Source organism: Ovis canadensis, chromosome 3, assembly GCF_042477335.2.
Source record: "Ovis canadensis isolate MfBH-ARS-UI-01 breed Bighorn chromosome 3, ARS-UI_OviCan_v2, whole genome shotgun sequence".
Classification (NCBI taxonomy): domain Eukaryota; kingdom Metazoa; phylum Chordata; class Mammalia; order Artiodactyla; family Bovidae; genus Ovis; species Ovis canadensis.
The window spans coordinates 143,450,827-143,464,934 of NC_091247.1; the positions used below are offsets into that span (position 1 = coordinate 143,450,827).

A 14,108-nucleotide genomic window follows, 5' to 3' on the forward strand; every position below is an offset into this window, starting at 1 on the left:
GATCTTTTGTGTGCCCTATTTGACTCTGTGTTGAGGCAGGAAGGGGGCTTCCCCAAGACTCAGTGGTAAAGAATCTGCCGGCAGTGCAGGAGACATGGGAGACATGAGTTCTAAAAGAGATGGACACGACTGAGCGAGAGCAACGAGTGTGAGAAGAAGGAAGAGGCAACATAAGAGAAAGCTCAATCTTTGCAGTTTTGATGAGTAAATGTAACTTACTTCAGTGCCTAAAATATTGCGAATATTTTCCCAATGTCCTTTTCACAGCTGTCTTTACTTCTTGTTCCTTAGGCTGTAGATAAGGGGATTCAGCATGGGTGTGATCACACTGTATTGTAAGGAAGAGAGCAAATCCAGGGAGGAACCAGAGGGAGGCATGAGATAGCGAAGCATACCTGAGCCAAAGAACAGGATCACTGCGATGAGGTGGGAGGAGCAGGTGGAGAAGGCTTTGCTTCTGCCTGTGGTGGAGTTGATGCTCAGAATGTTGAATATAATACGAACATAGGAGAAGAAGATTGGGAAGAAATTTCCAAGCTTGAGGAATATAGTGGAAAAGGACAAGATACTGATGTTGATGGAGATATCAGAGCAAGACAGGGGGAAGAAGGAGGGCAGCTCACAGGTGTAGTGGTGGATAGTTTGAGCATCACAGAAATCCAGATTAATAGCCAAGAGCACAATGATGACTTCATTGAGAGAGGCCAGGCCCCAGGAGCCCCACACCAGCCCCTGACAAAGCTGGTTGCTCATCACCTGGTCATAGAGCAAGGGGTGGCAGATGGCGGCATAACGGTCGTAGGCCATGACTGAGAGCAGACAAGCTTCATTTCCCGCAGTAAGAAACACAAAGAAGACCTGGGCTAGACAGCCCTCTACTGAGATGGTCTTATTCTCAGACAGGAGGTCCTTCAGGAGCTTGGGCACAGTGACAGAAGAGAAGCAGAGGTCTAGGAATGATAGATTACTCAAGAAGTAGTACATGGGCATGTGGAGGTGGAAGTCAGTCTTGATCACTAATATCATTGTCAGGTTTCCCAGTAGTGTCTGGAGGTAAATTCCCAGGAATAATACAAAGAGCAGAACTTGGATGTGGGGGTCGTCAGACAGCCCAATGAGAATAAACTGGGTGATGCTCATTGGGTGAGGCTGTGGTTCCTCAAGGCCATTTGTTGAGATTATTTTCCTGTAATAAAATAAAGGAGAGGTGAGATCTCCAATGATTGTTCCTATTTCCTTCACAGCATCACCCCTTCTGCTTACACATTTCCCCTGTGCTGTTTGGGTGCTGTGTTGAGACACTCAATATATCCCTCACCGTACCTCAGCAAGAAGTTTTATTCTGTTTTGTCAGTCGCTGTTCTTGGATTGCAGTCTTCACATACTTAGCAGAGAATCTCATTCCTTTGTTATAGGGATTTAATTGGAAAATAAATATACCTGGCTTCCTTGTACATTCATGGTAGTTAGTTTCCACCTGGATTTTTCCTGTTGTTTAGAGAGCCTTATAATCATTTGGTTTTAAGAACCGTTATAGTATGGATTTGCAACAGTTGTTTTAAACTTGTCTCCCTTCCATATCATTATATTTTAGGTCATAATCATCCAGTGACTTCTAACTTCCTAAGCAGCTCATTAAATTTCCATTAACTTTGTGTATGTGTGTGTGTACAGAGTATCTCAATCACTATCTAAGTTTTTTTCTCAAAGTGACTCTGTGATTTATTTATGGCAGCTGATGATATCTATTTTACTGTTGAAAAATACGATATTCAGGGGGATTTTGTAATGCCATGTTGACAACAAGTAAAAAACCATTGCTTTTTCTAAAACCATTGCTTTTTCTAATCTACCAGGCTTGATCCATAGGTACATAGGCCATTTTTCCTGTTCCAGTATTCAGAGTTCTTTCTTATCCATCTTTAACCTACTTTTAAATCAAATTGGCTACTTTTGATGTCAGAAAAGTGTATTTGTTTCTGTGCTTCTATTATTCTCCATTCAAATGTTCTCCATTTTAATCTGTGGATCCAAATTCTTAACTGACCTTAAATCCTGTCTTTTTTTTTATAGTCTCTCCTGACAGCTCTCTCTTCTAAACTCACAACCTTCTATTTAAATCACGGACTCCTTGTTTTCAGTGGCTTATGTCATAGTCTGAGTTCTGATTTTTTTCTCATTAATGTTAAATATGTTTTCTCAGATTTCCCCTCAAGGCTATGAGCTCATTGAGAAAATGGACCACATCTTAATAGCAATCACAAATTAATTATTTCTAGCTTCATCTTCACACATTTTGTGTTAGCTTCATTATACCTATCACATTATTTGAAAACCTCCATATGACCTCTCATGCATACTTCAGATATGACCTCTTGAATATTCCAAGCACAATCCCATCCTTTCACTCTATGCCCCTAATACCACCTCAGTTGTGTCTGACTCTGCGACCCCATGGACTATACAGTCCATGGAATTCTCTAGGCCAGAATGCTGGAGTGGGTGGCGTTCCCTTCTCTATGGGATCTTCCCAACCCTGGGATCAAACCCAGATCTCCCACATTGTAGGTGGCTTTCCTGGAGCCACCCGGGAAGCCCAAGAATACTGGATTGGATAGCCTATCCCTTCTCCAGCAGATCTTCCCCACCAAGGAATCAAGCCAGGTTCTCCTGAATTGCAGGCAGATGCTTTACAAGCTGAGCTACCAGGGAAAGCCATCCTAATATCACTAATCACCTGTAGTACTGATCCCTGGCAGAAGTATTGGGAATATTATCCATTAGAGTTGCCATACTGCCTACCCATGCAGTCTGTGTTTATCTGCAGAATATGTCATCTTCTGCAACATCCTCTGATGATCTCTCATTTTTATAGAAGCAACAGGTACTTTAACCATCACTGCAACAGGGTACTTGCATTTGTGTTGTGGGCAATTTATTTTTTTTTTTTTATTGTCCCATGAGGTCAGAAAAGAAGTATTTGTGTGGTTTTCCTTTAACTGCTTCTTGAATCCACTTGTGCTAGGTATAAGGGTTTATCCAAGAAGGCCAGAATTGTGGTAGATTATGTGAATGATGATGCTCACCTGAATCCAAATAATTTTGAACCTGCATTTGTAGGGCTATGTAGTAAAGCACCGTTCCGCATGAAGTTTTCTTAGGAGCCTGAGGTTTTAAAACATGATTTAGCAGGTTTCTGCTTTTGTTTATCAGCTCACAATATAACCATATGAAGCTTTCTGAACTTACAAAAAGTTTATATTGCTTTTTTATTGAGCACCTATTTCTAATCCTGCTGATAATCTATGACCCCATGCTAACTCAACCAAGAGATGCTTCAGCTATGATCCCATTAACAAACTCATCAGTCAAAGCTTAGGCCCATCTTACACCAACGTGTAGGTTACCTTTGAGCCTGGAAAACAGGGTAGTGTTTACCCTTGTTTGCCTGTGGGATATTGGCTTAGTTCTAATGATTGTGAGGCAGAAACAGCTGGAGAAATTCTGTTTGAGGGTCCTGCATGGATACATTTGTAAATATTGTTGATAGAATACTTTTTATATAAAATCTACTCAAAGCAAAGTAAAATGATAAATAGGATTTATTCTTCATAAAACTTAGATATTTTCATGTATATCTCAATGATCTGGATATTTTCAAGCCATTCCCCAAATTACTTCATTCTCTACTTTCACTCACAAGGAGACCAGACTACAGTGTCTTGCCACCACAGTGGCAAGCTCAGGGTCTCCTGTTAATTGAGAATATTTCCAGAATCATTTCTATTTCTTTAGCATAGTATTTCTGGAAAAATTTTTCTCTCTTATCCGATGTCCACATTTAGTGTGCAGGAAGACATCAACCATTGTATCAAGTGATTTAGAAGATGTCACAGAAAAAGGAGCCCTCCCATCCGCAGCTAAATAGCACCTTAAACTGATGGGATAAGTTTTTTTTTGAATGACCAAAAGCAAAGCCTTGCAACTCATTCTAGGTCAAGATATCAGGAAATAAATCTAATCTTTAATTACTACTTGGAACAAAAAACATTGTCTTCGTTTCATCCTTCTGTATGAGAGACTGATGTGAGATTTACACATGGATGAGAACAGGCATAATTAAACTGAATGAAATGGTGGTTGATCTCAGCAAATGGTAAAAGATAGGAAAGGAGGATTACAGAATTGTCCTAGAAAGGTCTAAACCACACCATTTAAAGATATTTCTGGAATGAACAAATGAGTGTAGTGTGTGTAGTAGGTCAGCATCCAAGATGGCCTGAGGGATCCCAGGGCAACTTTCAGACCCAGGAATCTGAACTGGTAGAAGGATATCAGTATGGGAAGGAGAGAACCAAAGGTCAACATGACCCAGCTGAATTATTCTCAGCGCTGTTCCCTCCTTGGGAATAGTACTCCTCTGCACTATTCATACCTACTCACTGGTAACCAGATCTGAAGGTTTAAGGAACAGAAATATTTACTGCAGTTTATCAAACTGGAGTCAGAAAAAGCAGGGGAGTAAGTTCCTTCAACAGCCTAGAATCTGTCTGTAATATTCTGATTTCTCTCTGCAAAGTTTTGTGATTATGAAGTATAAGAAGATTTAGGCTAGGCTGTAAGATGTCCCTGTACTCAGTGTTATGCAGAGAGGATAGAGGCCATTCTGTTGATTTGTGCAGGTTTGATAGACTAATGCAACATTTGGGGGAATAAAGATGTTTAAGCTGGGAAAGATTGAAAGCGGGAGGAGGAGGGGATGACAGGGGATGAGATGGTTGGATTGCATTACCGACTCAATGGACATGAGTTTGGGTAAACTCCGGGAGTTGGTGATGGACAGGGAGGCCTGGCGTGCTGCAGTCCATGGGGTCGCAAAGAGTCGGACACTACTGAGCGACTGAAATGAACTGAACTGAAAGCCCTTCCCAGGGTTGGAGATGATGTCAAGAGCCAAGATATTCTCATCTCTAATCAGGGAAGAGGGATGAAGGAACAGGATCCGTGGCTCTAGAACAAGTGGAATAGGTAATGAAATGTGAGGAGAGGTAGAGATGTGTGAAGGGATAGACAGCAGATTTAAAACCTACACATAGGAATCTCCCTGGTGGTCCATTGGCTAAGACTCCATGCTCCCAATGCAGGGGGCTAAGGTTCAATCCCTAGTCAGGGAACTAGATCCCACATGCAGCAACTGAGGGTTCACATCCTGCAACTAAGATCCGGTGCCGTCAAATAAATACACAAATACAATTAATAAATATTAAAAAAGTAGTTGAAAAACCCTACATACAGATATTCCAGGAAAAAGACAAAGGTATCCTCAGAGAATCAGGGAAGAATTACTGGAGATGACTTTTCTGAATTTTCTGCCTTTCCCATCATTGTTGAGCATCATAGGTAAAGTCTCCTCAAAACTGACCTCCTCTCAAAGGAGTTTGATGTTTGGTATATCAGACAGCTCTCAGAGTTCTGGGCATTAGAATAGTTCTCTTGTTAGAAGCAGTATATAAATCATACAGTCAGGACTGTTTTCCTGAAAACCTTAGTTTAGGGTGGCGTCATTCTGTATTGTAGGCAAGGATGAGGACGGTTTCTCTAAAGAAGCTCAAATTCTGAACAACAGACATATATTTCTTTAAACCTTCTCACATGATCTCAGGTGGAGCAATGTACTTTCTCTTCATTTCTTCTGTGATTCTGAGTACTTTTCTAAGAGCCTCACTTATAGAAAGCATTCTTTAATGGAACCAATCAGAAAGCCATTTTACCTAGATAGCCACGGGCTATGTTGGGTACTCGGGGGAAGCTCGGCCACTGCCCTGTATTCCCTGAAGTCCCACCCTGAAGCCTAGCTCTGGACTCAGAAACTACACAGTTTCCAGGTAACTGGAAAATTAAACGTAGTACGAGGCATAGAGGATTCTCTCCAGGGAAGTATTTGAAGTGTCTGAATTAAGGCAATTATTTAAAGCCTAAAAAGAGTGCTTTATTAGAGTTGTGAGGGTTGAAAAAGCAGAGTATAATAATGGGACTTTTAAGCAAATTTCGATCTGATGGAACATTTTCCTAATGGCTACGCATAACTGAAAATGAGCTTTCAAAATTTTTCGGTATATTGAGCTGTGACATATTACTGAGCTCCAGATTATATTTTAGTGCATACTTAAATTTTTTTCATTTTAACCATAGACTTGTCCATTATAGTGGCTGAGAGGAGTTAACTCCATGCTAGGAATATTATTGAGGCTTGAATTTACAGAATCTTTTTTTTCAGAGTAATATCCTGTTTTTATTTAAAAAGTGATATTCTGTTTAACATGAATCATGTTAAAGTTTATTCTTTAACAGATTTATTGAAATATAATTGGCAAAAATTATATAGATTTAAGATGTACATCTTGATTATTTTTAGGACCTCACTTAATCCTGCCCCTGCCAGATCTATTAAGGTATAATTGACAAATAAAATTCTTATATATTTAAGACATACAAAGTGAAAATAATTGGATCTTAAGTTTATAGAATTCTATATTCAAAGCATATAATGGATTATGTAAATATGATGATAGTAACATATAGATAGTAATTCAAGCATATAATGAATTTTTTTTTGTGTGTGAACTGTCCTGCTTCTCCAACATCATGTATTGCTGATGGTAGAAGAGACTATCTCTTCTCTGTTGTTTGTTCTTTGCTCCTTTGTCGTAGATTAACTGACCTCTATGTGTTTAGGTTTATTTCTGGGCTCTCAGTTCTATGCCAGTGATCTGTGTATCTGTTTTTCTATCAGTGCTGTGCTGTTTCGATTATTGCAGCTTTATAACATAGTTCAAAATTGGAGCATGTGAAACCTCCAGTTTTGTTCTTTTATTCTCAAGATTGCTTTGGCTTTTGTGGTTCCATATAAATTTTCGTATTTTTTGTTCTATTTCTGTGAAAAATCTCCCTGGGATTTTGATAGGGATTGCATTGAATCTGTAGATTGCTTTAGGCGATATAGACATCCATGAGCATGAACTCTGTTTCCATTTCTTTTTGTCTGCTTCAGTGTCTTTCAACTATGTCTCATAGCTTTCAGTGTCAAAGTCTTTGACCTCCTTGATTAAGTTTATTCCTAGATATTTTATTCTTTCTGTTGTTGATAATAAAGTGTTTAAAACATATTCTCCTATAGAGTTGCAATTTTATAATTCTATTTATCACCTTACAGTTTATGTTCTTTTGTCTTCTGTTTCTGGTAGAATAGCACTTTTCAACTGTTTTTTTCTTTTAGGCAGATCTTGTGTTGATGACTATCTCAGTTTTCATTTGTTTGGGAATGTCCTTATTTCTCCTTCATATCTAATTTTGCCTTTGCTGAATAGAATATCCTTGGCTGACAGTTTTTATCTTTCAATATTTTGAGAATGTCATTTCACTGCTTCCTAGCCTGTAGAGTTTTTGCTGAGAAATTTGCTATAGCCTATAGCCTATTGGGGGTTCCCTTGTAAGTTATCATCCTTTTACCCCTGGCTGCCTTTAAAATTCTTTCTTTGTCATTGACTTAAAAAAATATATTTATTTATTTATTTTTGGCTGTGCTGGGTCATCTTTGCTGTGCAAGCTTTTCTCTAGTTATGCTGAGGAGGGATTACTCTCTTGTGGGGCACAGGTTCTGGGGTACACAGGCTTCCATGGCTGTGGTTTCTGGGCTCTAGAGCACAGATTCAGTAGCTGTGGCACATGGGCTTAGTTGCTCCATGGCTTGTGGGATCTTCATGGACCAGGGGTCAAACCCATGTCTCCTGCATTGGCAGGCAGATTCTTTACTACTGAGCCTCCAGGAAGCCCTGTCAATGACTTTAAATTAAAAGTATAAGGTATAGTTGATTTACAATATTATATTGGTTTCAGGTGTAAACATAGTGATTTGATACTTTTTTAGATTGCACTCCATTTAAAGTGGTTATAAAATGCTGGCTATATTCCCTGTGCTATACGTTACATTGTATCTTATTTATTTTATATCTAGTAGTTTGTACCTCTTAATCTTCTCCTGTCTTGCCCTTCCTCCAGCTCCTTTCAACAGTGGTAACCACTAGTTTATTCTCTGTATCTGTGAGTCTGTTTCTATTTTATTATATTCTTTTATTTAATTTTTTTAGATTCCACATGTAAAGGAAAACATACAGTATTTGTCTTTCTCTGGCTTACTTCACTAAGCATAATGCCCTTAAGGTGCATTTGTGTTGTTGCAAATGGCAACATTTCATTATTTTTCATGACAGTAATATTCTATTGTATATATGCCATATCTTCTTGATCCATTCATTTGTGGATGGATGCTGAGATTGCTTTTATATCTTGGCTCTTATAAATAAGGCCACTACGAGCATTGGGGTGGGTTTCCCTGGTGGCCAATGCAGGAGACATGTGTTCGATCCTTGGGTCGGGAAGATCCCCTGGAGAAGGAAATGGCAACCCACTCCAGTATTCTTGCCCGAGGAATCTCGTGGATAGAGGAGCCTGTTCGACAGGACTGAGCATGCATGCATGCACAAAGTTACAATTGTGCTGGGATGAGCGGCGTTACTTGGAAACAGTGGTCTGCTTTAGTCCTTTGCTGGCCTCTTGTTCCACATATAACTCGTCCCCTCTAGTCATCTCTCTCTTGGAAATCTATCATGACATACTAATACCTCATCCTTTTTCATTTCCTGGTAATACCGACCATGCCACACATTTTTGAATTCAACTCTCATCTGAATCAAAGGACCCATTTGCAGGCCACTAGCTTTTACTGTAAGCTAATATCTTTGTCCCACTAGTAGACACACTGAAGTCTTTGGATGTCCTTCTGTGCCATTCTAAGACCAAGAGAAGCTCAGAAGATTGCACCTACATGTACTCAATCCACACTAATTTTTCAGATCTCTAGTGATTGCATTATATTTTGTGTGGACTTCTCAGTAGGCTTATCATGTTCCTGATCCCCCTGTAGGAAGAAAGGCTGAATTCTTTACTCTTATACCTCCAAACTTAGTAGAGGGTGAATCTTTAGTATCCATATAAATAGAATTGGGTGGTAATTTATAGAGCTCTCCATGCTTACTATGAATTTTCCTGCATATCTTTCCAATTCTCTCCCCAGTTTGTTTCATATCTAGTTGTATATTCCTTCAAATATTTTTGTACATTTAAACTCAGAATCCAAAGATTTTTGAGTCTTTGTTCTCTAATTCTACTGAATGGGCAGATGGGGAAAACTTTGGGTAACAAGTAAATAAAGCAGAGTGGTAAGAAATATCACAGTTCTGTTAGTACTTTCCATAGCATCCTGCCTGGTATGCTTTCCAGTTGTTGTGTATCTAACCTGACTCAGCAGTTTCATGATGGCAGCTGACATACAAGATTATCATGATTGTCTATTTGACATACAAGATTATCATATTGAAATCTGTTTCCCACTTAAACTTCCATGCACTTTCATTTCTTTCTTTCAGTGTATATAAAACTGACATAGATATCACTGCAGCCTGGGAAACAGCATTTCAGATAGCTCTGAGAAACTGCTCCAGGGAGGTGAGGGGAGGAGGATATATGAATTTTGCAACAAAGGACAGGTAATTGGTAACATCAGAAGATTACTATTAAGTAAAGAAATTAGATATATCAGGTTAAGGAATTTAGCACTTATCTATTTATGGGAAGAGGCAAGAATCTAGGCTTACTGAAATCATTCTTTGATATGTGTCTCAGCTATTGTGGTTAGCATCTTGTGTTTCTGCAAGCTGAATTTCCTTAGGGCTCACCCTGGGGAGTGACTGCAGTCTGATGTCTGCTAGATGGCAGGTATTCTTTCCTTCCTGAGTTCCCTCAGGGTCACCAACTCACCAACCATGGTGGCTGGAATTGCTGATGACTGTGTCATCCTTTGTTTACTGATATGGCAGGAAATAATTCCATTTCTCATCTCCCAACCAGTTTGGGAGATCTCCCAAAATACCTTCTACATAGAAATTTCAGATTCTCTACTATCAGGGAAGATTTGGGGGAGGTCAGAAAGAGGAAGAGTTCCAACACCACAGGTTTCCTTGACCATGCTGGCTGGGGAGTAAACTTAGTCTTTTATTTTTGCAGTTGTGGACCAGAGAATAATGTTTTAACTTGTTTTAAAGGTTTTGCAGTAAATGTTAAAAAGCAGCTGAAGATGATTATTGTGTTTGGATGCATTATCCTCTACTTTATGCCCAAAATGTAAGAATTTGTTTCCTAAGTGTTACCAGAGAAGGTACCAACATTATTATGAGCCTTTTAATTCATTAGCACCTGTACTAGCTTGTGAGAAAACTTTACTTTCTTGTTGACTTTAGGAATGGTGGTTTATGCCACTTATATATTCAATTCTGGTCTCAGGGAAGAAAAAGATTAAGTTTTAATACCCTGAAAAATATCTCTTCTAAGAAGCTTCACCTTGGTCTCCTAACCAAGTACGCTGAGAAAGCAGCACACACTCAGTTCAGGTTTTGCAAAATGCAGAAGCAAGGCCTCACAAGCGTGAGAGCAGGAGAAGAGACAGGAGCAAGCATTCAGTCTATAGGACCTGTCTGCAAGGCATACGGTAGATGTGGTCTGCCAAGCCAAACTTTCACCTAAGTCCTCCATTACTTTATTCAATAGCTGTAAGGCCTAACAATTGCTATCATTTTTGCCATATTTTTAATCTGTCTATCTGTAGGAAGGAAACCTATGCCTTCTTTACCATTTTGCGTGCTTATCTACTTTCTTAATTATCTTCTTTGTTTGATGTTATTCATTGAACTGAATGATTTCTGAAATTTTAATATATTTATCATTCTCCCATTTCATTTTATAGTGATAGCAGATGCTAATGGTAACTATCCAGCAAATGCTTTCACCGTTACAACTTCTATGCATACTGGCCCAACCTAAAAATGTCAGTCTCTGAACATTTTTCCTTGTCCAGAGGAACAAGGAAATACTACTACATTGCATATTACTTTGTTCCCAGCATCACAGCTACACAACTCTTACCTGTGGTAAATTGGGATGAGATACTTATAGAAGGGAATGCTTTGGCATATGCAATTATTTTAGTAATTGAAAGATGCAGGCACAATAACAATAACAAGAAGCGTGCATTTGGTTTGCTATTGTGGAATGTAATTTGTGTGCTAAAGAAATAAAATGACAGCCTTGGATTGAAGTGAAGTCGCTCAGTCGTGCCCGACTCTTTGCGACCCCATGGATAGTAGCCTGCACCAAGCTCCTCTGTCCATGGGATTTTCAAGGCAAGAGTACTGGAGTGGGTTGCCACTTCCTTCTCCAGGGAATCTTCCCAACCCAGGGATCGAACTCAGATCTCTCACATTGTAGACAGATGCTTTACTGGCCTTGGATTAACCAATTACAAACCTAGAGGATGATATGAAGGTCAAAAGGGCTTTATGAGCATTTTAAAGGAAACCCTGTCTCCTGTAACCAAAGAGTAGATGAAAATGGTTGGTGAAAATGGGCCCAGCAGCTGACTAATAGAATAGCTGAATTCAAAAGAGCACTTTATTTACAGTTCAGCAAATACCCTATGCCATATACAGGGCTTTAATAGAAAAGGAGTAGGACCATGAGACTTGTGGTGGGGACATCTGGATGAATATGCTTCAACTTCTTGAATCGTCAGAGCCTGTAAAATTGACTTACTACTCTCTGCAAGATTATAGAAGTTTTTCCCTTGCTTGAAGACTGTGGAGAAATTGAACCTGAGGCAGATGTCTGGTAAGATGTTATTTACCCTCTTTATCTCCCCCAGTGGCTTCTAGACCAGTGGCTGGGATCATGTCTCATCGTGGTTGGACTGAGGAAGTACAGCCCTGCTATGGGAGGAAGGGCATTGTTTACCAAACCAACTGTAGGATATGGAGAGTATGTACCCACGAGAACTGAGAAAACATGTCTGAGAATGGATCTTTTAGTTTAGTTTCCTATTTATTAAGGTATAAAATATACAAGTAGACAGAGGTGGTGGAATTAGAGGAGGAAAAAAGGCGTTTAAGAAGTAAAATATACTTCACAAATTTCACTATCCTTTAAAATCTTGAAAAAGATTTTTCATGAATTAATTTTAAATTTCCTGTGGTAAGTGAAAAATTTAAATATATGTACTTAATACTTATGGGAGCTACTGGTAATGAAATTTTATGCACATCCTTTTGGCTTTATTGATAAATTAATATGCAGGTCATTCTGGGGAGATCTATATACTAATCTTCCCGGGTGGCTCAGTTGTAATGAATCTGCTGTCAATGCAGGAGAGGCAAGAAACACAGGTTCAGTCCCTGGGTTAGGAAGATCCCCTGGAGCAGTAAATGGCAAACCACTCCAGTATTCTTGCCTAGAAAATTCCATGGACAGAGGAGTCTTGTGGGCTACAGTCCATGGGGTTGCAGAGAGTCAGACACAACTGAACACGTACACTTACATATACTAGCTACAAGTTTTCTATGCAGTAAACATAGTTTATATATGAGCTGTAAATATTTTAAAATAAATTGTGAATCTATCCAACTAATTTGTTGAAATAATTCAAACAAATTGAAAGTGCTGGGACTAAGTATACCCAAAATTTATAGTTTTGAGACCAAACTAAAATATTTTTCCCCCTACTACATAGATGGGACTTTATCAGTCTTATCCCCCAGTGTTTATGTCGGGGTATATTTCCTAAAACTATACAAATGATACATTTTAATCTTTGGCAAGATGATATTACAAAGAAATTACTTTTTTCTATTATTGTTTAGCTCAATCATCTTCAATATGCTTAATCATCAGTATGCTTAATCCTTACTAGTCACTTATGTATTTAATGACTAGTCACTAGTCATTTTGTTTTGTTTTTTTTTTCATTTCCTTTGGTATATTAATGGTTTTGTTACTGGTTTCCAAGAATTCAGTTATGGCTAAGGATGTTAACCATTTATCATGAAATGCAAATTAAATGCCATATTTTATTACCCAAAAATACGTAAGTAAAGAGTGAAGTACAATCGTTTAAAGGTAGTACTTGATGAATTTTTACATTCATATATACTTATGTAATCACCCCACAGATCAGGATGCAGTAACCTTCATTAGCTAGAAAGTTCCATCATGCCTTTTCCCAGTAAACCTATTCTCCACACCAAGCACTGTCCTGGCATCACTTATAGGTTATTATTCTCTAGTCTCAGACTTAATGCAAATAAAATCATGTGTCTGGCTTCTGTTATCCATGTGTTTTCCAAAACCTGTTTTTGTAAAATATTACTTTGTATGAATATACAATGTTTATCTATCCATCAATATTTTATTTATTCATTATATTTATTTATTTAGAAATTATTTATTAATTTATTAACTTATTATTTATTTATTTATCCATTATTGAATATACAATAGTTTATTTATCCATTCTCCAGTTGACAGACATTTTGGTTATTTGCCTTTTTTCGCTACAGTGAATAAAGTTGTCATAAACAGCCCAGTAATGTCTTAGCAGCAGCAGCAGCAATGTCTTTGCTGTATATATACATTCATAATTCTTTGGTACATACCTGGCAATATAATTCTTGGGCTTTAGAGTAGTTGTATGGTTTTGATTTAACACATACTGCCACACAGTTTACTGAAGTGCTGAATAAGTGTATACTGAATCCAATTCCTCCCCCTCCTCATCAAGACTTGAATACTTTCTGTATTTTCAGTTCTAGCATTGAGAATGATTCTGTTTATATGAATAAGAACATGATATCTAGAGTAGCAACAGCAGGGGCACTTGTGAGGATAAAAATCAATAGAGAATGGCATAGCAGATAAATGGAAAGAGCATGCTTTATTAATGATTAAGTAGAATAATTAATTGAATCATTAATAATTCTATTGAGCTACTGAACCAACTCTGAAGCACTCTGTCTCCAGACCTCTTATTAAATCAAGGATAAGTTGTGTTACGGTTTACGGTACTATTAATCACATTTTGTTACTTGATGATGAAAGCATGCCTAATGAATACATTTGTAAATCAAATCTATTGATTTTAAGCATACTTTATGTCATTTACTTAGTTT

General features: G+C 38.2%; 1 protein-coding gene across 1 annotated transcript; it reads right to left on the reverse strand.

Annotated features, from left to right (window-relative positions):
• Positions 1-273: 273 nt before the first annotated feature.
• LOC138438209 (olfactory receptor 8S1-like) lies at positions 274-1,140 on the reverse strand. The gene has a single exon (XM_069586405.1). It carries the CDS (start codon positions 1,138-1,140, stop codon positions 274-276), a length of 867 nt encoding a protein of 288 aa, XP_069442506.1.
• Positions 1,141-14,108: the final 12,968 nt, after the last annotated feature.